Source organism: Carettochelys insculpta, chromosome 5 (genome assembly GCF_033958435.1).
Source record: "Carettochelys insculpta isolate YL-2023 chromosome 5, ASM3395843v1, whole genome shotgun sequence".
Lineage (NCBI taxonomy): Eukaryota > Metazoa > Chordata > Testudines > Carettochelyidae > Carettochelys > Carettochelys insculpta.
In genome coordinates this window covers 129,110,683-129,138,582 of record NC_134141.1, presented here as the reverse complement: position 1 = coordinate 129,138,582, position 27,900 = coordinate 129,110,683, and the positions used below count along the sequence as shown (strand labels likewise).

The 27,900-nt window shown below is 58.1% G+C and overlaps 1 protein-coding gene across 2 annotated transcripts in view; it reads right to left on the bottom strand.

Moving 5' to 3' along the window:
* GBA2 (glucosylceramidase beta 2) overlaps positions 1–27,900 on the bottom strand; it is a 74,304-nt gene that overhangs the window by 9,543 nt on the left and 36,861 nt on the right. Inside the window, exons 4-12 of one of the 2 annotated variants that reach the window (XM_074995920.1) lie at positions 27,473–27,691; positions 23,984–24,223; positions 23,222–23,324; positions 7,166–7,319; positions 6,323–6,433; positions 4,908–5,033; positions 1,629–1,813; positions 1,191–1,295; positions 578–685 (exon numbers count right to left, since the gene is read on the bottom strand). In XM_074995920.1, coding sequence (XP_074852021.1) covers positions 578–685; positions 1,191–1,295; positions 1,629–1,813; positions 4,908–5,033; positions 6,323–6,433; positions 7,166–7,319; positions 23,222–23,324; positions 23,984–24,223; positions 27,473–27,691 — 1,351 coding nt within the window. The remainder of the gene's footprint in view (positions 1–577; positions 686–1,190; positions 1,296–1,628; positions 1,814–4,907; positions 5,034–6,322; positions 6,434–7,165; positions 7,320–23,221; positions 23,325–23,983; positions 24,224–27,472; positions 27,692–27,900) is intronic. The other variant, XM_074995921.1, reaches the window with a different exon arrangement.

Genomic DNA, 27,900 nt, shown 5'->3' with positions numbered 1-27,900 from the left:
TGTCGCTGCACTGCACCCCCACGCAGCAATCCCTCCTGTCGCTGCACTGCACCCCCACGCAGCGAGCCCTCCTGTCGCTGCACTGCACCCCCACGCAGCAATCCCTCCTGTAGCTGCACTGCACCCCCACGCAGCGAGCCCTCCTGTCACTGCACTGTGCCACACCCACATGCAGCAAGCCCTCCTGTCAGTGCACCCCCATGCAACCTCTATTGTCACTGCACCACTGTCCCATGCAGCGAGACCTGCTGCAAACACACTATTCCACTCCCTGCAGTGAGCCCTCCTGTCACTGAAGTGTCCCCCATGCAATGAGCCCATCTGGGACATGTCATCCTAGCCCCATAACTGCACAGCACACTCACCTCCTCAGCCTCCCATTCCCTAACCTAGTGGCAGCGGTGGGGTCCTCTTAGCAGAGCCCTCCCTGCCGCAGCACACGCAGGGCCGGAGGGTCAGTTCGTCTGCCTCTGAGGCACATTCCCAACCAGGGCATTTAGAACGGAGCTGGGGAAGCGGGTGGCAGGCACAGCCCAGCCCAGCCACAGCCCCAGCCACACGACAGGGCAGACCTTACCTGGCTCCCCAATGTCGTGGGGCACCACGTTCCTCAGCTTCACCTGGGCTGTCTGCCCGTCCATGAGGTACAGCCGGGGCTGCGTGTCCTCGTTCAGCACCGCCGCAGCTGGGGGACACAGACCCTCAGCACGGCAGCGGGCCCCAGCCCTGCCACGGACACCTCTCACCCCGCCACCCCCACCTCTGCCTGGTGCCAGGCGAGAAGCGCCAGTGGCAGGGCCGCCCCTCAGCTGTTCCCCGTCATGGTCAGAGGGGTGAAGGCACCTGACCTTAGCAGCAGCAATGAGCTCTGGCCTCCGCTGCAGAGGGTCCCAGAACCCAACAACCCCTGTCCTCCTCCCAGGGCCCTGCTCGGGTGCAGGAACCACCCCAGATGGTATCTCCTAGCCCATGCAGCCTGGAGGTGGCTCTGCAGGTTTGCTGGTGTGCCCCCAAAGGCCTGGCCTAGCCTGGGTGGGGGCTATGCAGGGCCTGACGAGGGGTCTGGTACACCCACCAGGGGGTCACAGAGCCCACTTGAGGGATCCAGGCTGGGCAGGGGGGAGCCACGAGCCCACTGAGGGGTCCAGGCAGGTGGGGCCAGGGGCTGGGCAGGGCCCACAGGGGCTCACCAATGTCGTACTGCAGGCTGATCTCCAGCTTGGGCCACAGCATGGCGAGGGCGAAGGAGGCATAGAAGTGCACGTCGTAGGTATTGTACATCCGGTACTCCTGGCCTGCAGGCCCAGCACACAGTGAGGGGCACAGATCCTGCTGAGAGCTGCAGGGTCTCCAGAGTTTCTCACCCTCCCCCACAGCCTGGGGGGCAGGAGAGCAGGGGGGTGGGCCCTGTCCCCATGCCCAGCAAGTAACCTGCCCTTCCGAGGGCTGTGAGCAGCAAGCAGGGCCCCCGGCCTGGGCAAGGGGGCACAGCCCCATAGACTGAGGGGCAGGCTGCTCTCTCCCCCACCCGAGGGCAGGGGGTCAGCAAAGCTGCCAGAGGGGCTCCTGGGGTTGTCGGGAGGGGGAAGCCGGCACCCAGCCCAGCAGCTCTCGGCCCTGCACTTTACCTTCCAAGTAAGCAAACCTTCCGTACTCCCGCAGGACAGGGAACAGCTGGGCCAGCCCGGCCCCCGCAGTGCCCAGCAGGTCCTCAGCACAGGCCTCTGGGGGCAGCTCCAGCCAGACGGTCCCGCCGTCCGCCAGGAAGTAGAGCTCATTGAAGAGAGCTGACTTGTACCAGGGCGGCAGGTGGCTGGGGGGAGAGGGATGCTCAGCCGGGGTGGCCAGGGGTCCCCTTCTCAGAGCCGTGGGCCGGGGCACTACACGCCCCACCCCACCTCCGAGCTGGCAGGGCCCCCACCTGCCCTCCTGCCCACAGTGCAGAGGGACCGATGGCCCTGGGGGGATGCAGGCTCCAGGCTGCTCCAGAAGCTGCCCTCTGGAAGCTGCTGCAGCCCAGGAGTGACTGTCCCTCAGCACAGCCAGCGGCTCCAGCTCAACGCCAGCCTAGGCCGGCTCAGCCAGCTCCGCACTCCAGAACGCACCTGCCAGCTCCTGGTGCCCGGAGCAGGGCCATCCTCCACCTCCCCCCGCCCGCCCCCGTGCACAGCCATCCTCCACCTCCCCCCGCCCCCGTGCACAGCCATCCTCCCCACCCCCCGCCCCCGTGCACAGTCATCCTCCCCACCCCCCGCCCCCGTGCACAGCCATCCTCCACCTCCCCCCGCCCCCGTGCACAGCCATCCTCCCCACCCCCCGCCCCCGTGCACAGCCATCCTCCCCACCCCCCGCCCCTGTGCACAGTCATCCTCCCCACCCCCCGCCCCCGTGCACAGCCATCCTCCACCTCCCCCAACCACTGTGCACAGCCATCCTCCCCACCCCCCGCCCGCCCCTGTGCACAGCCATCTTCCACCTCCCTCTACCCCGTGCACAGCCATCTTCCACCTCCCCCCGCCCGCCCCTGTGCACAGCCATTCTCCCCTCCCCCCGCCCGCCCCTGTGCACAGCCATCTTCCACCTCCCTCTGCCCCCGTGCACAGCCATCCTCCACCTCCCCCCGCCCCCGTGCACAGCCATCCTCCACCTCCCCCCACCCCCGTGCACAGCCATCTTCCCCTCCCCCCACCCCCGTGCACAGCCATCCTCCTCCTCCCTCTACCCGTGCACAGCCATCCTCCTCCTCCCTCTACCCCCGTGCACAGCCATCCTCCTCCTCCCTCTACCCCCGTGCACAGCCATCCTCCACCTCCCCCCGCCCCCGTGCACAGCCATCCTCCTCCTCCCCCCACCCCTGTGCACAGCCATCCTCCTCCTCCCTCTACCCCCGTGCACAGCCATCCTCCTCCTCCCTCTACCCCCGTGCACAGCCATCCTCCACCACCCCCCACCACCATACACAGCCATCCTCCCCACCCCCCGCCCGCCCCTGTGCACAGCCATCCTCCACCTCCCTCTACCCCCGTGCACAGCCATCTTCCACCTCCCTCTGCCCCTGTGCACAGCCATCTTCCACCTCCCTCTGCCCCTGTGCACAGCCATCCTCCTCCTCCCTCTACCCCCGTGCAGAGCCATCTTCCACCTCCCTCTGCCCCCGTGCACAGCCATCCTCCACCTCCCCCCGCCCGCCCCTGTGCACAGCCATCCTCCGCCTACCCCCGCCTGCCCCCGTGCACAGCCATCCTCCGCCTCCCTCTGCCCCCATGCACATCCATCCTCCACCTCCCTCCGTCCCGTCCCCGTGCACAGCCATCCTCCACCTCTCTCTGCCCCCAGGCACAGCCATCCTCCACCTCTCTCTGCCCCCATGCACATCCATCCTCCACCTCCCTCCAGCCCGTCCCCGTGCACAGCCATCCTCCACCTCCCTCCAGCCCGTCCCCGTGCACAGCCATCCTCCACCTCCCCCTGCCCCCGTGCACATCCATCCTCCACCTCCCCCTGCCCCCGTGCACATCCATCCTCCACCTCCCTCCGGCCCGTCCCCGTGCACAGCCACCCTCTACCTCCCCCAGTGCACAGCCGCCCTCTACCCCCCGCCCCTGATGCACAGCAGCCCTCTACCTCCCCTGGTGCACAGCCTCCCTCTACCTCCCCCGGTGCACAGCAGCCCTCTACTTCCCCTCGTGCACAGCCGCCCTCTACCTCCCCCGGTGCACAGCAGCCCTCTACTTCCCCTGGTGCACAGCCCCCCTCTACCTCCCCCGGTGCACAGCAGCCCTCTACTTCCCCTCGTGCACAGCCGCCCTCTACCTCCCCCGGTGCACAGCAGCCCTCTACTTCCCCTGGTGCACAGCCACCCTCTACCTCCCCTGGTGCACAGCCGCCCTCTACCTCCCTGATGCACAGCCCCCCTCTACCTCCCCCAGTGCACAGCCGCCCTCTACCCCCCGCCCCTGATGCACAGCAGCCCTCTACCTCCCCTGATGCACAGCCCCCCTCTACCTCCCCCGGTGCACAGCAGCCCTCTACTTCCCCTGGTGCACAGACACCCTCTACCTCCCCCGGTGCACAGCAGCCCTCTACTTCCCCTGGTGCACAGACACCCTCTACCTCCCCTGGTGCACAGCAGCCCTCTACCTCCCCTGGTGCACAGCCTCCCTCTACCTCCCCCGGTGCACAGCAGCCCTCTACTTCCCCTCGTGCACAGCCGCCCTCTACCTCCCCCGGTGCACAGCAGCCCTCTACTTCCCCTGGTGCACAGCCACCCTCTACCTCCCCTGGTGCACAGCCGCCCTCTACCTCCCTGATGCACAGCCCCCCTCTACCTCCCCCGGTGCACAGCAGCCCTCTACTTCCCCTGGTGCACAGCCACCCTCTACTTCCCCTGGTGCACAGCCACCCTCTACTTCCCCTGGTGCACAGCCGCCCTCTACCTCCCTGATGCACAGCCCCCCTCTACCTCCCTGATGCACAGCCCCCCTCTACCTCCCCCGGTGCACAGCAGCCCTCTACTTCCCCTGGTGCACAGACACCCTCTACCTCCCCTGGTGCACAGCCTCCCTGTACCCCAGTGGAGAGACAGCGAGGCAAAGAGTGAAGGAGACACCCTGCATGGAGCTCTGCACCAGCCCCGGTGCCCAGTACTGGCCTTGTCCTGAGCCCCAGGCTCTGAATGGAGCCTGTGCCAGCCTCCCTGCACAAGACAGCACCCTGAATGCTGCCCGTCCTGCGCACACAGGAGTGGCACGCTCCCCATCCCGGGCTCCAGGAGCAGCAGGACATCGGGGGAGATGCAGCAGTTCTCTGCTAACCACCCGCCCCAGGCCAACCCCACTGATCCCAAGAATCAGCAGGGGCTCCCCTGGGTCCCAGTAACCCAGAGCCCAGCCAGGCGCCCACTCTACCTGTTCTCTAGTACGGGCCTCTGCCAGCTCTCGATCTTCTCCTCCCACTCCCTGTAGTGTGTAAGTGCGTAGTGCGAGAGGGCAGGACACGCGTCCCCTCCGCTGCCAAAATAGCGCGTGTACCGCCTGCAGAGAGAGACGCTGTGGTAGGAAAGGCTGCTAGGCACTGGCCGGCCGGCTGTCTGCCCAGGGAACCCCTGGCCCAACCAGCCTGCCTGGAGCTGGTCACGCTACTGGATTTTTAAATTGAATACAGAAGCCATTTGTGATGGAGTGGGGGATACCTGTGTGTGTGTGAGTGGCTCACAGAGGGTGTGGGGCTCCTGCTGAGGGTAACCCTGACAACCAGGTAACACCTTTGTACTGCAGACAAAGGAGGAGGTGGAGCCTGAGGGGTTTGAATTGGAACTGGGAGCTGGGAAGCATGGAGTCTGGGCTGGGAGAGAGAGACAAAGGAGGGGGCTAGCCCCCGCTCTGGGGGCCCCTCGGGGCCTCCTCTCCCCAACATGGATTGGACTGGCTGTCTCTGCCTGCTGTACTGACTCCTCTGTACGATGCTGTGTCCTGTCGGCTAATAAACCTGCTGTTTTCCTGCTGAGTGAGAGACTCTCCTGCCTGCGGACAGGGTGCAGAGCTTGGGGGACCCCAGAACCCCATCACACCATTTCTGTTGCCCTTGTACATAGCGACACCAAATCTTGGGCCAGGTGGGCCAAGGGAGGTGTCTGCTGAAAGCTGGTGATACCCTGAACCTGTCTGTGTTACTTGTGTGTCTGGGCTGTGTTCCTAGGTAAAGTTATAGATATTGGTTCTGTAGCTGTATTAGAAATGTTCACAGCCAGGAGTATGCAATGGGAGGCGGGGTGGCCTCTCCAGCCAGGAGGCTGGGATAAGACACAGGGACAGATGCCCAGATGACCAATACACATCTCTGAAAGGTGGGACTTTCCTTCTGGGCTGCAGCGAATGGCCGTGTGCCACAGGGACCCACCTGGTCAGGTGGTGGGCCAAGACCTATGGGAGAAAAACAAATTTTCCCACTGAATAGAAAAAACTGTCAGATGGGCCCTGGCAGGGACTCTCTGTGTTTTCAGTCCTCATGAGTGAAGCCTGCCCGGACTGGGGGGACCCTCGGAAGGATGCTTACAAAGACTTTCACGAATCAGCACAGGACATTGCTGGCTGCATCAATAGCTGCAGATGATGTTTGTCAAGTGTCACTTTAACAGCTTCTCTCACACCCTGTTCTTTCTCTCTCTGTTAAGAAACCTGCAGATTTCAGATTCTAAAGGATTGGCCCAGCGTGTGGTTTTGGGTAAGATCCCAGGGTATGTTCACCTGGGACTGTGGCTAGATGTCTGGGGACTGGAGGAATCTGTGCGGAGTTGGTGCAATAGGTTTTAAGAACCTCTCACCTGAGTAGGTCTGGGCTTTTGTAGCAGCTGGGCAGTCTGTGGGTTTGCTTGTGTGGCTTGTGCCTGGCCAGTGGGGCTGGCAGAGGTGCTATGGTGGCTGGTTGGATTCGCCTTAGGGAGAAGGAAGTCACAGCCCAGGGCTGTAAGTGACCCAGTTTTAAGCAGACATACCCTGAGCTGATTCCCTTAGCTGTGCCCAGAAATCCCATCATATAACAGTGTTTCAGGCCAGGAGCCGCTGGGGCCCATTGTCAGCACTGCCCAGGCACTGCCCAGGCACTGCCGGATGGGCTCTCCCGATGCAGGCCACCCAGTGGGCAGTGGGCCACCAAAAGCAGCCGGGAGGCCAGAAGGGACTTGCGTCCCCATCCAGCCTGAGCTTCTGCAGCAGCCCAGTGCGGGGCTCGACCAGAGCAGAGCCAGCCCTTTGTCCTGGCGCAGCAGGACTCTGGGCAGTTAACAACAGGCCACACAGGCCCAGGTGCCCTGAAGGACAGCAGTCTGCTGGGCCAGCTCTCCCAAGGCACACGTACCACCCAGGAGTCTGCTCTGGCATGGGGGCCCACGCAGACCACACGCACGGGTCTCCCGGATGCGACCAGCAGGACCGGTGTGAGCCTTGTCCCCAGGTCCCAGGGCGGGCTGGGCAGGGGCCATGCTGGGGTGAGGAAAGCTGGGCAGCATTCGGGGACCGGTGCCCGTGGAGGACGCACACGCCGCAGGAGGTGATGGGGCCATGCTGTGTGATGCAGAGGGACGGCTGGGCAGGGCAGGCAGCACACCCAGCTCCGTCTGGTGGGTGGGAGCTGTGCCTGGAAGCACGCGGGGGATCTGGGCACCTACCTGAGATGCAGCCTCTCCTTTGCACCGAAGTGGATGTGCGGCATGTCCCAGGCCAGGCCCAGCTCCAGTGTCCTGTGTCCCCAGGCCGGCACGGTGCAGCTGGCACACACAGCTGCTGCTGTCACTTGCCCCTTCTCCGTGGGGCTGCTCTCTCCTGCCAGGTAGGAAAACCAGAGGGTGAGCACGCTGGGACTCCGAGCGCCCCAGGACAGGCTGCCGGCCCCACGCCGTCGGCAGGCTTGTGCTGACTCAGCACCCACTCCCGACAGCCGGGGCACAGGCACCAAGCGCTGAGAAACAACTTCCAAACACTCTCAGCCACTGCTTCTTGGACAGCCAGCTCTAGTGCCTACGAGGTGGCGCTGGCAGCAACCCGCCAGCGAGCCTCACCTCAGCGCGACCCACGTAGGTGAAACTACAGCAAAGGAGATGGGTCAGACAGAGGTGAACACAGTGTGTTGGGGAAGAGCGAGCGCAGCTTTCGCAAAGAGGAATGGCGCCTCACTGAGTTATTACAACTCCCTGAGGGGGCCAACAAGCACATGGGCTGGGGGATCGAGGGGATACCGTGTAGCTGGATGCTCAGAAAGCCTTTAGCAAAGTCCCTCACCAAAGTGAGCTGTCATGGGATAAGGGGAAGTGCTCTCAGAACAGGAAGGGGCCTCAAGAAGTCAGCAAGTCCAGTCCCCTGCTCTCACAGGACGACCACGCACATCTAGACCATCCCTGACAGGTGTGTGTCTAACCTGCTCTTAAATATCTCCGAAGGTGGAGATTCCACAGCCTCTCCAGGCAATTTATTCCAGTGCTTGACCACCCTGACAGTTAGGAACTTTTTCCTAATGTCCAACCTAAACCTCCCTTGCTGCAGTTTAAATCCATCACTTCTTGTCCTAACCTCAGAGGTCAAGGAGCACAAGTTTTCTCCCTCCTCCTTGTAACCCTCTTTTAGGTACTTGAAAGCCACTAGCATGTCCCCTCTCAGTCTTCTCTTTTCTAAACTAAACAAGCCCCGTTCTTTCACTCTTCCCTCCGTTTGATTTTGAGCAGTCTGGGGACTTGGAAGTTGCCCAGCACTGCGAAGTACCAGCGGGTGAGCTGCAGCTACACGTGAGCCAGCACTTTGAAGATTAAAACTTCAAAGTTGTCGCGGGGGAGAATTAGTTTAATGAAGTGCTGCCCATGCAGCGCAGCAATACATTAATAATCTCCCAACCCGTTACTTCCCACGCTCCTTTCCAAGTAGGGAGCTAGTGTAGACAAGCCCGAAGTGATCTCTAACTTGTTCTTTCTCTATTTTAACTTCTAACCCTACCCCATTTCCACTGGCCTTCTCTGTGTTAGGCAAGCAGTCAGAACTAACCTTCTTGGTGAAAACTGAAGCAGAGATGTCATTAAGCACCTCTTCCATCTCCATGTTTTCTGTTATTGCTTCTTGCTCTTCACTGAGCAATGGGACGACTCTGGTCTTCCTTTTGCTTCTACTGTATTTCTAAAATGTTTTCCTGTTTCCCTTTACGTCACTGGCTCAACTGAGCTCGTTTTGAGCTTTTGCCTTTCTAATCTTGCCCCTACACATTTGTGTTATTTGACTAAATTCACCTTTTGCACTTTGACCTAGTTTCCACTTTTTGTACGATTCCTTTTTGATTTTTAAATAATTTAAGATTTCCTAATTACACCAAGGTAGTCTCTGGCCACACTTCCTATCTTTCCTATGCAGTGGAATAGTTTGACCTTGGACCCTTATTAATGTCCCTTTGGAAAATGGCCAATTCTCTTCAATTGTTTTTCCTCTTAATCTTGTTTCCCGTAGGACTTTACCTACCAGCTCTCTGAGTTTACTACATTCTGCCTTCCTGAAGTCCATTGTCTTCATTTTGCTTTATTAAGCTTTTACCCTTCCTTAGAATCAGGAACTCTGTCATTCCATGGTCACTGTCTCCCAGGCTGATTTCCACTTTCAAATTCTCAACCAGTTCCTCCAGATTTGTTAAATCAAATTTAGAACAGCTTCCCCCACCCTCCACAGGAGCTTTCTCAACCTTCTGAAAAAACTTGTTGGATAATCTGTGCCCTGCCGGGTTATTTTCTCAACAGACGTTAGGACAGTTGAAGTTCCCCATCACTACCAAGTTCTGAGCTTTGGAAGATTTTGTTAGTTGTTTAAAACAAGGCTGCGTCCACCTCTCCTGTCTGGGTAGGTGGCCTGTAGCAGACCCCGAACATGACATCACCCTTATTTTTTTATCCCTTTTAACCTAACCCAGAGACTCTCAACAATTCTGGATCTTACACCCATCTGAACCTCAGTCCAGGAATGCACATTTTTAATATAAAGCCTGTTGACCCTGCCTGTCCTTCCTGAGTAAATTGTACCCTTCTATACCAATATTCCAGACATGAGTATTACCCCACCATCTCTGTGATACCAACTATGTCATACTTATGTTTATTTACTAGCATTTCAAGTTCTTCATGCTTGTGCCCCATACTTCTCCCAGTTGGATGCACACACCTCAGATACTGATTTGATTTTTCACCTCCCCCCAGTTCTGCCTTGTCCCTTCTTTGTCTCTGCTATTATAGACCATGGTCCCCCCCCGCATTTCTGAGCCACCTTCCAGGTCTCGCGGGTCAGTAACTAGGTAAAAGATGGGAAACAAAGGGAAGGGAAAACAGTCAAGTTTTCAGAATAGAGAGAGACAAGAAACCCTGCCAAACTCACAACTCTGCCCCTAGCGTGGGAGTTATGGGGGCAGTGCCTGAGCTCCAAGCGGAGTTCGCCTACCAGCCCCAGGTAACACCTCACTGTTGTGCTGTCTGTAATGGCACTGATTGCCTTGTCTCACGGACAGCTGGGGGCAAGGGCCTTAAGGACGAACAGACTGCTCAGCATTGCAGCAGACGTAGAGATGAGGCTCCCCTCTGTCCCTCCCCCAACTCCCTTTGGAGCCCCCCACCCTGCCATGGGTGCACTGGCTGTAAACGTCACCACTGGCTTGGGGCACCCAGAGCTGCCCCTCGGCCTGAGCCCCCTGTAGCACAGAGCTCAGCACCCCCATTGAATACAAGTTCTCTGAACAAGCAATGGAACCAGCAACTTCAGCTGAAAAACCCGCTTGCGGATGGGGTTCTGGCCCTGTCCTGCTACTGCAGTCAGAACGTTTGAAGGTGGCTGTGGGGAAGGGCAGCTCTGCTCTCTGGATCCCACCCACGAGCGGAAAGCTCTACGGGGGCAGCACAGACTTGCTGCCCCGTGACTGGATCTTCGTATTGGGTCTGGAAGCCACTTTGTGCGCCCCGTGTCTCTACTGGCCCCCATATTGTGCCGGGGGACGCGAGGTGTCTACTGAAAGCTGGCGATGCCCTGAACTTGTGTGTGTGACTGGTGTGTCTGTGCCGTGTGTGTGGGTGAAGTTACAGGTGTTCGCTCGGTCGCTGTGTAAGGAATATTCAGAGTCAGAAGTACACAATGGGAGGTGTGACACTCGGCCAGCCCAGCCGGGGGACTTGTCTGAGACAAAGGACAACACACATCTAAAAATTTGAGACTGTTCCCTGGGATTCATCCAATGGCCGTTTGCCACAATGGTCCACCTGGGTCAGGTGGGGCAGACCTGCAAGAGCCTATGGGAAGAAGAAAGGGTTTTGTGCCTGTACAGGAGGGAACCATGAGGTGAACCTAGCAGCATCCATCCTGGGGAGAGAAGCTGTTTTCACGTTCCAGGGATCCATGCACCAGTGTGCTGACCCCAGCTGGCCAGGTCTACATTTCTCCAGTTACTAAAATGATGTAACCTGAAATGGACTTTCAGAGACTTTCAAGAATCAGCAGATAACATTGCTGGCTGCACCAGTAGCTGTCAATGATGTGTGTAAAGTGTTGTGATGGAGTGGGGGGAGTGCATGTGAGAGTCAGGCTGGATGTCTGAGGCAAGCAGCAGCTCCCAGTGGCTAAGGATGACCCTGGGGCTACAACTGGCAGGTAACACCTCTGCCCTGAACACAGAGGAGGAAGGAGCTGAGCTGAGTTTTGAATCGGGGGCGGCAGTTAGGAAGCTGGGGAAAGAGGAGCTGGAGGGCAGCCATCCAGAGGAGGGGGAAAGCTACACCCCAGAGGGGCACCCCTCGGGGTCTTCTCCCCAGGACGGGTTGGAAGGACTGTCTCTGGCTGCTGTGCTGTCGCTTCTGTGAGAAACTGGGCATCTGCTGCCTAATAAACCTTCTGTTGTACCTGCTGAGTGAGAGTCAATCCTGCCAGCAAACGGGGTGCAGTGCAGGGGAACCACTAAACCTCATCACATTGGTGTCAGGAGTGGGATGCACTGCACCCACGGATGAGCTCCCAGCAGTGGCTGTCTGAGCACAAGAGAAAGAAGGAGCCTCACAAGAGCCAGAGGGGGAACAAAGCAATTCCTGCAGCTGCTGCTGGTGAGTGGATACCCCGGGAGGCAGCGGGGAGATGGATTATACCCGACTCCTGAAGGCAGAGCTAGCGGGGCTGTGCAGAGAGAGGGGCCTGACCGTGGGGAAGGCGACCAAGGCCCAGCTGATTGCCCAGCTGGAAGAGAATGACCGATCTGGGGGGGCAGAGCCTGTCCCGGCAAAAAGTGGCTGGTCACCCTCGGGAAGCGTTTCGGATTCTCCGACAGGAGCAGGGGCTCGACGCCGTCAGACAGACGCGGTGCCCGCCAGGTCGCGCTCAGCTAGCGGTGGTCCATCGCGGTCACAGTCCCCCGCCGCAGAGCTGCGATGGCTGGAACTCGAGGTGAAATTAAAGGAACTGGAGCACCAGGAACGGGAAAGAGAGCGTGAGCGCCAAGAACGAGAAAGATAGCGTGAGCACGAGTGCCAGCTACAAGAGAGACAGCGGGAGAAAAGAGAGCGAGAGCGGGAGCATGAGCGGGCCATGGCAGAGGCGAGACGCCAAGAGGCCCCAGCTGCGGTAAGCGGGGAGAGGGCCAGACGGCTTGGGGTGGCCAGTCACTTGGAGACGCGTGTACTGGCCCAGTGTCAGGACCCAGGGGACATGGACAAGTTCCTTACCGCCTTCGAGTGAGCCTGTGAGTTGCACGAGGTTCCCCCAGCCGAGTGGCTCTGGCACCTCACCCCCTTGCTGGGCCAGAAGGCCGCAGCGGTGCTCAGCCAGCTGGAGGGGTTGCAGCCTGGGGACTATGAACGGTTCAAACAGGCCCTGCTGCATAAGTTCGGGCTAACTCCGGAGATGTACAAAAAGAAGTTCCAGGAGGCGCAGAAGAGGCCAGAGGAAACCCACGTAGATACAACCGCCCGCCTGAAGCAATACTACCAGAAGTGGGCGTTCGGGATGGCAGTCCAGTCCGTAGAGGACCTGGTCAAGCTGGCGGTCGTGGAGCGATTCTACGAGATGTGCTCACCTGACCTGAGGGTGTGGCTCGTGGACCGGAAGCCTGGGGATTCACACAATGCAGGGAAACTGGCAGATGACTTCACAACCAGCCGGGCCAGGTTTGAAAGTGAGCCCCATAACGAAAGTGAGCCCCGGGGAGAGAGGGAGTCCCGGAGAGACCGAGAATCTCAGAGAGACCGGTCCCTGACCGTACGACAGAGGGGACCACCTCTTGGGCGAGCCCAGGAAAGAGGGGCCAGCCACCTACCCCCCAGAGAGCCAAACAGAACCCGGACAGAGCAGCCGGCCCGAGGGACACAACAAGACCCAGGCTGTTATCGCTGTGGGCGAAAGGGGCATAGAGCAGCCCAGTGCCCCAGGCTCCCAGACAGGTTGAGCAGGCCGGGGGGTCGTGGACTCAACTGGGTGGGGTCCCAGAAGCCAAAGAGGCTGGCGGCCAAGGCGGGTGGTGCTGACAATGGGCACTCGGATTGGGCCAAGTCCGCCCCACAGACCAGCTCCTCAGGGGGACCAAATGCTCAGAGGTCAGTTTACAGAGTGGGGGCGGCACTACCTCTGTGGAGCAAGTGTCTCAAACACCTCGAGGTAGACGGGAAAAAGGTCACGGGGTTCTGGGACACAGGCGCCGACGTGACGCTGGCCCGACCCGGGGTGGTGGCACCGGGCTGCATGATACCCAGTTCCCACCTGACGATAACAGGAATTCATGGAACCCCTTTCAAGGAGCCCATGGCGAGGGTGCACCTAAAATGGGGAAAAAAGGAAGGCCCCAAGGAGGTGGGCGTGCACAGCCATTTGCCGGCGGATGTACTGATGGGGGCTGACCTGGAGAACTGGCAAGGTGAACGCCCTCGTGCCCTGGTCCTGACCTGTAGCCAAAGAAAACGAGGGGTGCGCTCCCCAGATTCAGGGGTACAAGCCCAGCCAAAGTCACAGGAGACACAGGGGCCAACCCTGAGAAAAAGGGGGCCCCCAAAAACCAGATCTCACAGGCCAGGGGTGCTGGAGCCAGGCAGGGATGGGGAGGTAGCATCCGCCCCTGCCCCAGCTGAAAAATTTCAGGCAGAGCAGCAGAGAGACCCCTCCTTGCAGAAGCTGAGGGAACTGGCCAGTCTCAGCCCAGCTCCACAGCTGGGGGAGGGCTGCAGGGAGAGATTCCTGTGGGAAAAGGGATTCCTGTACCGGGAATGGGCTCCCAAACGCAAAGCGGAGCCATGGAAGGTCCAAAGGCAACTGGTGGTTCCCCAAAAGTACCGGCGCAGGTTGCTGTACCTAGCCCATGATATCCCGCTCGCAGAACACCAGGGGATCCACCGCACCAGAAGAAGGTTGTTACAAAACTTTTTTTGGCCTGGGATCTTTGCAGCTGTCCGTCTGTATTGCCTGTCCTGTGATCCCTGCCAGAGGGTGGGAAAGACCCAGGACAAAGGAAAAGCTCCCCTGAGGTCACTGCCCATCATAGAGGAGCCTTTCCAGAAAGTGGCTATAGACATAGTGGGACCCTTCAGCAAGGCAACGCGTTTGGGGAAGAAATATATTTTGGTGGTGGTAGATTTTGCCACGCGATACCCAGAAGCTGTGGCCTTGACCTCTATCGACGCTGACACCGTGGCGGATGCACTGCTGTCCATTTTCAGCAGAGTGAGGTTTCTCAAAGAGGTCCTCACAGATCAGGGGTCCAACTTCATGTCGGCCCTGCTGCAAAGCTTGTGGGACAAGTGTGGGGTCCGGCACACCTGGGCCACAGCCTACCACCCGCAAACCAATGGACTGGTGGAGAGGTTCAATGGGACTCTGAAGCAGATGCTGAGAACCTTCATGAATCAATACCCCCATGACTGGGACAAGTACTTACCCCACCTGCTATTTGCATACAGGGAGGTGCCCCAGGAATCCACGGGGTTCTCCCCGTTCGAGCTGCTGTATGGAAGGAGGGTACGGGGACCCCTGGACTTGCTCAGAGAAGAGTAGCGGGGGACGGCCTCTCCTGAAAGGGAGTCAGTGGTACAGTATGTACTGACCTTCCGGGAAAAACTCACCGAGCTCATGGGCCTGGCCAGGGAGAACCTCTCCATGGCCCAAAGGAAGCAAAAGGTCTGGTATGACCGTAACGCCAGGGCCCGAGCCTATGCCACCGGGGATCAAGTGATGGTCCTTGTACCTGTGTGGCGGAACAAGCTGCAAGTGGCCTGGGATGGGCCCTTCAAGGTCGTCAAACAGCTAAATGATGTAAATTATGTGGTGAAACTGTCAAACCGGGCCCACAGCCACCGGGTCTATCATGTGAACATGATGAAACCTTACTGGGACAGAGAGAACTTGGTGCTGGCCGTGTGCAGACACTGGGAGGGGCAGGGGGATGATCCCTTGGTGGATTTACTCACAAGGGCTGGAGCCGGCTCCTTGCTGGAGTCTATTCCCCTCTCAGACCAGCTGACCCCTGCCCAGCAGACGGAGATCAAGGAGGTGCTGCATTTGCATCAACAGCTGTTCTCGGACAGACCCGGACGCACTGACCTGGCTGTCCACCGAATAGAGACAGGCACCCACGCCCCTATCAAGTGTGTGCCATTCAGAGCCACAGGGAGGACAGCTCAGGACTTAGAGCGGGAGGTTGAAGACATGCTGGCTCTGGGAGTGATCCAACCCTCGTCCAGCCCCTGGGCCTCTCCCGTGGTGTTAGTCCCTAAAAAAGATGGGTCTGTTCGGTTTTGTGTGGACTATCGCAAGCTTAACGCCATCACTGTATCGGACGCCTACCCCATGCCCAGGCCTGATGACCTTTTAGACAAGCTGGGGGGAGCCCGTTACCTCACCACCATAGACCTCACCAAGGGGTACTGGCAAGTGCCATTAGACGATGATGCCCAGCTCAAGTCGGCTTTCATCACCCCTGTGGGTCTCTACGAGTTCCTGGTCCTGCCCTTTGGCCTCAAGGGGGCACCCGCTACCTTCCAGCGTCTGGTGGACCAGCTACTGAAAGGGATGGAGAGCTTTGCCCTGGCTTACATGGACGACATTTGCATCTTCAGCCAGACGTGGGAGGACCATGTGTCCCAGGTCAAGCGGGTGCCGGACCGACTCCAGAAGGCCGGTCTGACTATCAAGGCAGGGACGTGCAAGGTGGGAATGGCTGAGGTGACCTACCTGGGCCACAAGGTGGGCAGCGGCTGCTTAAAGCCAGAGCCAGCTAAAGTGGAGGCTGTCAGAGATTGGCCCACACCCCAAACTAAAAAACAGGTCCAGGCCTTCATTGGGATGGCGGGGTACTACCGGAGGTTTGTGCCCCACTTTAGCTCCATCGCAGCCCCCCTCACGAAGCTATGTAAAAAGGGAAAGCCTGACAAGGTGGTCTGGACCGAGCAGTGCCAAGAGGCCCTCTGCGCGCTGAAGGAGGCTCTGGTCAGGCCCCAGTGCTGGCAAATCCAGACTTCAACAAGCCCTTCCTGGTGTTCACTGATGCCTCAAACGTGGGGCTGGGGGCGGTGCTAATGCAAGTGAATGACAAAGGGGAGAAACACCCCATCATGTACCTGAGTAAGAAGCTGCTGCCCCGGGAGCAAAACTACGCAGCCATAGAGAAGGAATGTCTGGCCATGGTGTGGGCGCTGGGGAAGCTGCAGCCATACCTGTTTGGACGGCGTTTCACCGTGTACACCGATCACTCACCCCTAACCTGGTTACATCACATAAAAGGGGCCAACGCCAAGCTCCTGCGGTGGAGTCTGCTCCTGCAGCACTACAACATGGAGGTGGTCCATGTAAAGGGGAACAACAACACCACAGCCGATGCCCTGTCACGCAGGGAGGGCCCCGAACTTCCCCAGGTCACTGGCTAAGTGACCCCGCTCAGTTCGGTCTGGAAGTGGGGAGAGATGTGATGGAGTGGGGGGAGTGCGTGTGTGAGTCAGGCTGGATGTCTGAGGCAAGCAGCAGCTCCCAGTGGCTAAGGATGACCCTGGGGCTACAACTGGCAGGTAACACCTCTGCCCTAAACAAAGAGGAGGGAGGAGCCGAGCTGGTTTTGAATCGGGGGTGGCAGTTAGAGGCTGGGGAAAGAGGAGCTGAAAGGCAGCCAGCCAAAGGAGGGGCAAAGCTACACCCCAGAGGGGCACCCCTCGGGGTCTTCTCCCCAGGACGGGTTGGAAGGACTGTCTCTGGCTGCTGTGCTGTCGCTTCTGTAAGAAACTGGGCATCAGTTGCCTAATAAACCTTCTGTTGTACCTGCTAAGTAAGAGTCAATCCTGCCAGCAAATGGGGTGCAGTGCAGGGGAACCACTAAACCCCATCACAAGTGTCACTTTGACAATTCTTCTCTCTAGCCCTGGTCTTTCTTTCTGTTAATAAATCTTTAGATCTGAAGGCTTGGAGAGCGTGGTGACTGGGTGAAATCCAAGTATATATTGACTGGGGACTGTGGCTGGACCCTTTGAGGTCCGGAAGAATCCATGTGGAGTTGGTGAAATAGGTTTAATAACATCTGACCTGAATTTGGGGGTTGTTGGTCTGGGCAGGTGCAGCAGCTGGGAGGTCTATGGTTTTGCTTGTGTAACTTCTGGCTGGCCAGTGGGGCCAGCAGAGGTACCCTTGCAGCTGGTTGGATTTGCCTTATTGAGAAGGAAATCCCAGCCTGGGGCTGTAAGTGGCTCGGATTTTAGGTAAAGATACCCGAGGTTGAGTTCTCTAGGTGTGCCCAGAAACCACGTCCTATTACACTTGCTCAGTTATTAACAGACTTACACTGTGAAACAAGCCTAATGCAGACATTTCTTATCTTACCTTGGCCACTGTTTTCACCCAAAAGCCAATAAACTAAAACTCTTGGATGTCTTGGGAAAACTGCTATGATGGAGGCATTTGGTTGAGACTCTGGGCACCACTGAAAGCCCACGGGGTAGATGCTTGTTCTGGAAGTGACCCTAGACAGTAGCATGCTGCAGATGTTTGTAACACTTTGGGCTCCTCACCCTACCAAAATGCACCTCCTTTAAGCAAGGGTTGCAACCTAACCGTGACCCCACGGTGAGGGGATTAGAGACAACAGGATGACCATATGAAAGGGACTTGGTGATGTAAGCATGGCCCTTTCTCAGGTCCCACATCTGACAGCAGCTCCCTCCCTTCTTTCTAATGAAGCATCCTGAATAAACCCCAGATTCTCGTGCTCCTGGCAAACCTCCTGCATGACGCCAACTTTAAGAAGGGACTTGTTCTCACGGGAGGAGTCCCTGAAGAGACACAGGTGGGGAGACAGAGGGTCATGAACTGACTAGCCAAACCTTTTTCTGGAATTTCTAGAGTTCACTGGAGGATGGGAGAGAGTGACGCTCACAAAGAGCATGCACGGTATTGCATCAGTGAATGGTTTACACATCTCTTCTCTCACTTCTGAGATATGCTAAAGAGGAAATTGCAGAATGACAATGTCATAAATTGTTTAAAGACTTCCTCTGCCGCTGCTGAGAAGTGTCAGGTGGTGGCTGTTGATGGCATGCTTGTCACCTTGGGAGTAAGCCAGCCAGCACAGCCTGGGAGGTGGGTAAACTGGTTATGATGTGTCTAGATGTTCGTTCAGACATCTTTTTGCTCGAGGACTAAAAAAGCCCAAATGACCTCACTCGTATCTTGCACCCTTTACCTTCCCTGACACGCTGCTCGTTTTGCTGCGAACAAGTCCCTCTCCATCACGGGAGGCTTTTCTCTCCCAGGTTCCCCCTCTGGCAGACGGGCAAGACTATCCCTGCTCTGCATGTCTGCAAAAGACAAACTGCAGATGCAGCGCCTCTTGCCACTGGGTCACAGAGCTCCAGTGAAGCTCTTCGTCCACGCTGTGCTACATGCTCCCTCTGGTATTAACCCACCCACCTGTCTTTGTCCATCCTCAGGCAAAGCCCTGGCCAAGACTGGCTTTCCCTTAAAAGGAAATGGTAATGAAACGTAACCAGTGGTCTCTGTAAGCTGAGCACTGGGGTGGCCACCCAGCAGAGTTTGAAATGCCACCCGGCTGATTAGCAGAGCACCCACAGCTGGCAGCGTGTGTTTCTACTGGTGGAGCTCAGCCACGTGCCCCAGGGCACGTAAGAAAACGTATCCCACACAGGGACGGAACAAGCTAAAGGGAACACTGGCCATGACTGCTTGGTAATTTGCCCCTCTCACACTCAATGAGGCTGAAAAACTTCCTTCCCAATGCACCCGTTCTCCTCCTGCCCGTGCACGAATGACTCTTGTTCCATGTATTGCTGATGCTGTTTCCATCAACTTAGGAGGAGCATGAGTGGGAAACCCTAACCAATCCTCACAGGGAAACCAACATCAGGCACCAGCTTTCTTGGAGAGTAGAGAAAGGGGTCTGGGCCCACACACACAGCTTTCATCCAGAATGGGAAGATTTTTTTTACCCTTGAACTTGAACCCAGAATGTCAAAGGCTGATGGGAAGTTTCACTGAGAGAAACAGATGGAAGCTGTAAATTGGCAGCATCCTATCTACGTGGGCTTGAAATGGCAATGCCTCCTCCGATGAAGAAGCAGCTGCCGCGTATCATAGAACACTAGGACTGGAAAGGACCTTGAGAGGCCATCGAGTCCAGCCCCCTACCCCAGTGGCAGGACCAAGTACTGTCTAAACCATCCCTGATAGACATCTATCTAACCTGTTCTTAAATATCTCCAGCGATGGAGATTCCACAACCTCCCTTGGAATTTATTCCACTGTTTGACCACCCTGACAGTTAGGAACTTTTTCCTAATGTCCAACCTAAACCTCCCTTGCTGCAGTTTAATCCCACTGCCTCTTGTTCTATCCTCAGGGGCCAACAAGAACAGGTTTTCTCCCTCCTCCTTATGACACCCTTTTAGGTACCTGAAAACAACTATCATGTCCCCCCTCAATCTTCTCTTTTCCAAACTAAACAAGCCAAATTCTTTCAGCCTTTCTTCATAGGTCACATTCTTTAGACCTTTAATCATTCTTGTTGCTCTTTTCTGGACCCTCTCTAATTTCTCCACATCTTTCTTGAACTGCGGTGCCCAGAACTGGACACAATACTCCAGCTGAGGCCTAACCAGAGCAGAGTAGAGTGGGAGAATGACTCCTCGTGTCTTGTTCACAACACACCTGTTAATGCATCCCAGAATCATGTTTGCTTTTTTTGCAACAGCATCACACTGTTGACTCATATTTAGCTTGTGGTCCACTATAACCCCTAGATCCCTTTCTGCTGTAGTCATTCCTAGACGCTCTCTCCCCATTCTGCATGTGTGAAACTGATTGTTCCTTCCCAAGTGGCGCACTTTGCATTTGTTCTTATTAAATTTCATCCTGTTTACCTCAGACCATTTCTCTAATTTATCCAAATCATTTTGAATTATGACCCTATCCTCCAAAGCAGTCGCAACCCCTCCCAGCTTGGTATCATCTGCAAACTCAGTAAGTGTACTTTCTATGCCAATATCTAAATCGTTGATGAAGATATTGAACAGAACCAGTCCTAACACAGACCCCACTTGTAATGCTTTTCCAGAAGGATTAAGAACCATTAAGAACTACTCTCTGAGTATGGTTATCAGCCAGTTATGCACCCACCTTATAGTAGCCTCATCTAAATTGTGTTTGCTTAGATTTTATAAGAATATCATGTGAGACCGTATCAAATGCTTTACTAAAGCCTAGGTATACCACATCTACCGCTTCTCCCCTATCCACAAGGCTCATTATCCTATCAAAGAAAGCTAATACATTGGTTTGACATGATTTGTTCTTTACAAATCCATGCTGGCTGTTCCCTATCACCTAGGCAGTGCCAGAAGCAGTGTGCAGTCTAGACGTACCCTATACACAACTAGTGTCTCTTGCTTTGCTCCAAGCCCTAAATGATACGAAATGCTGATATGCAGCTGAAAACAGCAGAAGGACTGTACCAAAGCAGCGTGGCTGCCCTCAGAGGTTGACAATGAGGGACGGCCGCGCATACTGGAAGACAAGGGACTTTGTTGGTTGTCATTGTAAAGAACTGTGGCATTCCAGATGAAATAGGAATTGTATGACAAAGATAAAGGAATACTGACAGATATAAGGCAGGCTGTAATTGTGAAAGGAGGGCATTGCAGCTAACTATGTGGGTCAATGTTAAAAGGTAATCCTTGAAATGAACCAGACATACAAAGTACTGATAAGAAAAGCCATGACGAGATGCGCTATTCACCCACGCCATCTTCTGGCTACAAACTGCACCTGCGGAGCAGCAGCTGAAATCGAATGGCAAGTGCCCATAAGAAACGCAAGGTGCCTCGGTAACAGACCCCAGAATCCGGTTACAGCGAGGGGACCCCGACAGCTCAGGGAGCCCCAGGGACAGCCTTTTGCCTCATCCAGGGTCACAGAACCAAGAGGTGAGCAAACTCGCGAACAGCCACAGATTGGACTCCCAGCCCAGCCAGGCAGAGTTGTTCCAGGGTTTGCTCCAACGTTCCCCGCAGGCTGAGTGCAGGGGCGGCCGCCCTGGAGAGATTCAGGTGCTGCCCGGCTGATCAGCCAAGCGCCCACAGCCGGCAGCCTGTGTTTCTACTGGTGGTGCACATCCGCAACTGCCTTGGTGCACAGAACAAAACTTATTCTGTCTACGGATGGAAGAAATGACAGGGGCCCCAGCCAGTGGTGTGACAGCCTTTAGCCCAGGGGAGTGCTCTGCATGCCCATATTCGTCCCCTGCCGAGAGCTGACACCGCACACACAGCATGGCGTGCCAGGGCATCCTCGGAGAGGTGATGGGTGAGCTACTCAAACTCACCGTCCACCTCTCGGTGACCCACGCTCTGTAGCGAGACCTCGTGTGGCCTTAGTTAGGTGCTGACGAGTGCTGAGGCTCCTTCCTACGCCAGTCCGAGGAAGCAGAGCTCTGAACTGTATCCTTAGGCGATTACTTTTGGAACTGTACGCTGGCTCCCCCGGCAGCAAACCGTGCCAACGGCAAGGACCACGCTCTTAGACGCCCCTTCATGACAATGGCATCTCTACTCCACGGAGTAAGGCTGGATGAGGGAAGGTGCATTTGGTGCCACAGGCCTGACCGTGGATGATCACAAGTAAACACCAAAGCAGCATCAATGACTTCCACTGCTCTTTGCTGCAGGAACTGAACTCAACCCAAGTCTGTGACAATTTTTTGCAAGGCTGGATTGGTGCAGTCACAGAGCCAGAAGGGTCCACTTGATCTCTGATTTGACTTCCAGTATCTCCCAGGTCACAACCCACCCAGCAACGCCCACTAAACACAACAATGGAAATGAGAGCAGAGTCCTGCAGCCACAGGAGACCAGGCTGTGCCATGTCACAGGCAGAGACCTGGATGCACCGAGAGGCACCAAGCCCCAGGCCCCCGCAGAGCAGGAGCTGATGAAGAGAGAGCTTCCCAGGTGATGCTGGCCAGTGACCCGACCCGCACCCACGCACTGCAGAGAAAAGAGACACCCCCTCTCCAGGGTCCCTGCCAGGCTGACCTGCGGGAAATGCCTCCACACCTCCGAGTTTGGGAGCAGGAACCAGCCAGCCGAGCCCCCGAGAGAGACGGCTTGATGCCAGTTCTGAGCCCTGCCCCCCTGTCCAGGGTCCTGCCTCCAGCCACGACCATCTGTGAGGCTTCAGAGGAAGAGCAGGGAAAATGCACAAACCCCAAACCCCTCCACCTGACTACACAGCACATGACACACAGCAGCCCAGAAGCACGAACACTGGAACATAAAGCAAACTAGAAACGACTCCCAGGGACGTAAAGCTCTGCCCGTCATCCCAACATCGCTTTCGCTCATGGCTCAGTTCAGACAATAGGGAGCATGGAGACGAAGGCTGATGGGACTGCGTGTACAACGTGCTCTGACTGGGATGCCAGGTAACTTCCATCCCCAAAGACTGAAAGAGGTGGTTTATGAGACTGCTCATTCACTGAACCGGTCTAGCTGGCATTAGTGCTGCACGACTGAAGACGAGCTAACGCTGTGTCTATATTTAAGGAAAAAATGTGACTTTGGAAACCACAGATCTGTGAGTCTGACCTCAGTGCTAGACAGGAGCCTGGAACAAATTGTGCAGGAAAGAATAATGATATTCAGTTCCTGGAGGTAAGCAGAAGAGGGATGTCATGTACCAGGGTTTACTAAAGGTAGCTCATGCCGGACTAATCTGATTTACCTCTTGCAGGAAATTCAGTAGATACCCAGAATGTTGCTTATGTCTTCCCTTGACTGGCAAACTGCTGATCACATTCTGATGTGATCCTGGCTGAACTGTTGCCTGGTTGAGAATAACCAAGTGTCCTGATTTAACACTAGTTGTGCCAAAAGTTGACCTGAAAAGAACCGGCCAACAAAGGAAATGAACGTTCACACAATGCCCGACTACCCTGGGAACTCTCTGCTGCAGGAAGTCATTGAGGTGAAGAACTTTGCAGGAGACAAAGAGAGAAGTCGGACATTTCCCTGGCTGACAAGACAACTCCACGCAGTCCTATCATGGATATTGAATCTCCTGCCACTCTCTGCCACCCGACAGCAGGTGTGGCCCTCATGGAAGGCCATGGGTCTGCCCCCACCTGGCAGCGCCATGCCTCACTGCCAGCACAGCTGTGCATGCCCTGTGCTCAGTCACTCAGCCATGCATCGCTTCACCTGCAGGGGAGCCCAGCCTGCCATCCTGAAGGAGATCTCGCCACACCTCCTGGCCTGTGCCGACCGGGTTGAACGCTGTGAAGTGAGTCACTCCGGTGCCAGCCTAGCAGAGGAAGAGGAGGACACAGTAAGTCTGAGGGAGCCGTTTGTTTCTAGTGGCAGGATAGTGCCTGCTGTCTGACTGGGCCCAGGCTCCCAGCAGGGCTCACCACCAGATCTTAGGGAAAACCATCCCTGTCCCCACCCCACATCTGTACCTACCAGCTCCGCTGCACCCCAGAGACCTGCAGGCCCAGGTCTTACCTGTGCCCAGCCTGCAGAGGAGACACCTGGGAGCAAGAGCCCTTAGAGCATCTGACCTGCCTTCCTGCACCTCCCATCAACTGGAGCCAACACTAGGACCCTAAGCCCAGGGCTTCCCAATGGCCACAGCCCCAGCAGGTGCAAAGGTCCCATCCATGCTTCACTGGCTCCCCCATGGCTGCAGAGCAGAGTTTAGCGCCTGGTTCCTAAGCTCTGGGGGGAAAAACGGGCCATGGGGCCTGCAGCAGCTGCCCCTCCACCATGCCACAGACATCACTCCAGCTGGACAGAGAGCCAGATGCTGGGGTCTGTAACCAGGGCTCAGGCAGGGGCAGACTGAAGGCCACAAGAGGCTCCCCAGAACCCAAATCCTGCACGTCCGGAGCCCCTGCCACAGGTACAGAAGCAGGAGTCCACCCGCCGTCCCTCCCAGTAGCGAGGCCTCAGCCTGCCCCGTACCTGCTCCCTGGCAGAGATTGCCAGGGTGTAGGGGTTGACGGGGCTGCAGTGATGCAGCAGGACTCCCGAGACCCGCACACCCTCCTTCTCCACACTGAAGGGATCATTCCAATGGCCCCCTCTCTTGTCCTCCTTGGTGCCCAGGCCATTCCGCAAGGAGAACATGATGGAGACATCCACGGCCTCGCCACTGCGGTTCTCCAGCTCCCAGATGAACACTCCCACGGGCAGGCTGGTGTCCTGGCGAAAGAGGCACCACACACAGGCAGCTCAGAGCCTGCCAGGCCCAAGGCACCGCCAGGGGCATCCTGGGATCTCCTTTGCCCTGTGAGCGAGGGCAGGCTCTGGACTAGGCTCAGGGCTCCGGTGCAGGAGGATGGCTCTGCACCCCGCAGCACTGTGGAAGCTCACCCACAGTGCTGGCACAAAGGGGACTGATGTGCCGGGAGACGCTGAAGCACAGCGCTCTCTGGAGCAGCGCAGGATGGGCACAGCAGCAGGACTTCCTCACGCCCACGCACGGAGCTGATCTGGAGAGAACAGGCGGCCCTCAGCGGCATTACACCCGAGCCTGAGCATGGCTTGTCAGGGAGCTGGGATTGCATTCTTGCAGCAGCAGCCCCTGCCTGGGGAGCAGCTGGCCCGGTGCCGTTTGAGCTAATAACCAGCGCGGCTGCGGAAGCCTCCTGGGGAACAGTTAGCTGGGCTGAGGCCCAGCAGATAGACTGGCCCTGGGGAGGGGAGGTCAGGGCAGCCAAAAGCCTGGGAGCAACCCGGGAACAGAGGACAGCCAAACACCTCCATGGGCTCCAACAACAGTGGCACCTGGCGGGGCAGCCCTAGAGACAATTCCCTGGAGTCTCCTGCCACTCTGGGCATCTCAGCTCCGGATGCGGGCAGCTGGGCAGCAAGGCTGGGCCTCAGCCCACTGGGCAGGGCTGTACCCAGGGCAGGGTCAAACCCCAGGAACAGGTACCAAAGGGGGAGCTGGAAGGGACAGATACGGGATGTGTGGGAGAGAACTGCCAGAAAGGAAACCATGGGGTGAGCCCTCACAGGGCCTGCCGGTCCACCCCAGGCTGCCTTGGGCGGGAGGGGCAGGCCAGAGGGGAGTAGAACAGGAGACAGAAATGAGGAAGAAAGCTCCCCCCGCCCCCCAGCTATGAGTGAGGCAGCCCTCGCCCCAGTCTGTCCATCCTGCCCTGCTGGGGTAGCCCCAGGACTGGCTGTGGCAGGTCACCAGCTGACCACTCTGCTGAGCTGCTTCTCCCCGTCTTTGTCAACAGGCCAGAAAGACTGAATTCCTTGGGGCAGGGACTGCGCCCAGCTCCGCAGGCCTGTAACACCCCTGCCTGGGGGGAGTGCGCTGGGCTGGGCTGGGCTGGGCAAGGCACGCAGGAACACAGGAGCGGCCAGAAGGGGCCCAGCCTGTATGACCTTGGCCCAAGAGTGGATGGATGGTCCTATGCCATGCAGCGGCCCTGGAGGGCACAGGAGTCACTACTGCCTGAGCTCGGAGAACCAGTCCCAACAGCCCCAGGCTGCTGCAGACTCACCCCCCACCCCCGGGGCAGCATGGTTGGGTCAGGCTCTGAGGATCTGCTGGGGGAAGCCACCCCTAGGGGCCAGGCTCTGTCCTGGAACAGGGGCATGTAGAGAACTGGAGCGCCCCATCCCTCTGTGGCTCTGCCACGCTCCTGGCCCCAGTGCTAGCTGGAGGCAGAGTCCCAGGGGATAACTACACAAGGAGTGTGAGAGCGCTGCCGTGGCTCTTTTACCAAGGCGCCCTCATTTCCGTGCTGAGACGCCACCCAGCCCTCCTCCTTCCCCTGCCATTGCCTCGCACCCACCCTCAGCCAAGGCGAGGGCCCTGGCCCCTCAGTCACTGTGCTGGAGACCATCCCTTGGTCACCCAGGACCATGCTTGGTGCTCACCTTCACCTCTCCCCATTCTGGCTATAGAGCAACAAGAGCCCTGTACCTGCCACAGACTGCCCATCACCCCAGCCTTGGGAGGCCAACACCCAGCCAGCCGGAGCCCGCTGGCACAGCTCGCCCCAGGCAGGTTTCCAGGCGACAGCTCTCACCCAGCATCCGGAGGGACCCCCCAACCCTCTCGGCCATATCGGCTAGCTGGGAGTACCAGGCCAAAGACCCAGCAGGCTCTTCTCTGCCTCTGTGGCCTGACTGGCAGCCCTGGGGTGAGGCAATGAAGGAAAAGCCGCTGGTGACAGGACGGGAGGGATCTGGCCATGGCAGAGTAAAGGTATCTCCTGTGCTTGACTTCTAGGTGCCAGGCCGGCTGCCCAGGCTGTCTAAGGGGCGGAGACCATCCCCCAGGTGCCAGGCCGGCTGCCCAGGCTGTCTAAGGGGCGGAGACCATCCCCCAGGTGCCAGGCCGGCTGCCCAGGCTGTCTAAGGGGTGGAGACCATCCCCCAGGTGCCAGGCTGGCTGCCCAGGCTGTCTAAGGGGCGGAGACCATCCCCCAGGTGCCAGGCTGGCTGCCCAGGCTGTCTGCGCTGTCTAAGGGGTGGAGACCATCCCCCAGGTGCCAGGCCGGCTGCCCAGGCTGTCTAAGGGGCGGAGACCATCCCCCAGGTGCCAGGCCGGCTGCCCAGGCTGTCTAAGGGGCGGAGACCATCCCCCAGGTGCCAGGCCGGCTGCCCAGGCTGTCTAAGGGGCGGAGACCATCCCCCAGGTGCCAGGCCGGCTGCCCAGGCTGTCTAAGGGGCGGAGACCATCCCCCAGGTGCCAGGCCGGCTGCCCAGGCTGTCTAAGGGGTGGAGACCATCCCCCAGGTGCCAGGCTGGCTGCCCAGGCTGTCTGCGCTGTCTAAGGGGTGGAGACCATCCCCCAGGTGCCAGGCCGGCTGCCCAGGCTGTCTAAGGGGTGGAGACCATCCCCCAGGTGCCAGGCCGGCTGCCCAGGCTGTCTAAGGGGTGGAGACCATCCCCCAGGTGCCAGGCCGGCTGCCCAGGCTATCTGCGCTGTCTAAGGGGTGGAGACCATCCCCCAGGTGCCAACCTGGTCAGAGGCAATTGGTCAGGAGGAGCTCAGGGGGCCACCAGCCATGTGAAACCCCCATCCCAGGAAAGGGCAGGGCAGGGACACCCCCGTTTGCAAGACCCCATTTCTCCCGGTCCCATCGCCTCCCCTCCCCTCCCCTCCCCTCCCCTGTGACATCTTGCCTCTTCTTCCGCCGCTGCCAATCAGTGTGGCGGGCTGGGCCCTGGCTACAGGCACCAGACCCCGTTCCTGCTAGCGCCCCTGCCAGCTGCTGGCCAGCCCCTCCTGCCTGCAGCATCGGGGGTGTTTGACCCCATGGGCCAGGTGCTGTGAACCCAGGCGCCATTTGTCGTGTCGCTCACATAGAGCCCTGCAGCTCTTGTGTGGGAGGAGTGGGGCTGGGACGCCAGCGTGGGGCAGCGAAGGGTTCGAGCAGCGCCTGGCGGGGGCCACACGAAGGCTGCAGAAGGGGGGAGCCTCACCTGGTAGTCGTGTGGGATGATGGGGCTGACCTGCCGGCAGGTGAGCACCACGTCCTGCCCAGGGAGCTGGTAGACTGTCCAGGCCCGAGGGTACAGGGCATGGTAGAAGGCATAGTGGCCGCAGTACCCCCAGTTCCAGCCCTGCAGCTTGCTGGGCCGCTCCACAGAGAGGACCTGCTGGTAAATGGTCTGTCCCCTCTGGCGCAAGCAGACAGTGAACTGGGAGAGAGGAGAGTGCAGAGATGGGAATGCCAGCCTGAGCAACAGCCCCCCAGCACCAGCTGCCCAAGCAGCTCTCCGAGCAGGACCTGCGCTATGGGCACTAAATGGCCCCAGTCCTGGCTGCCCAACAGACCAAGTATCTCCCAGGGCTGCGCCTGGGCGCTCAGGGCGCTAGGCAGGCACTCCCAGTCAGGGGAGCTGGGCTC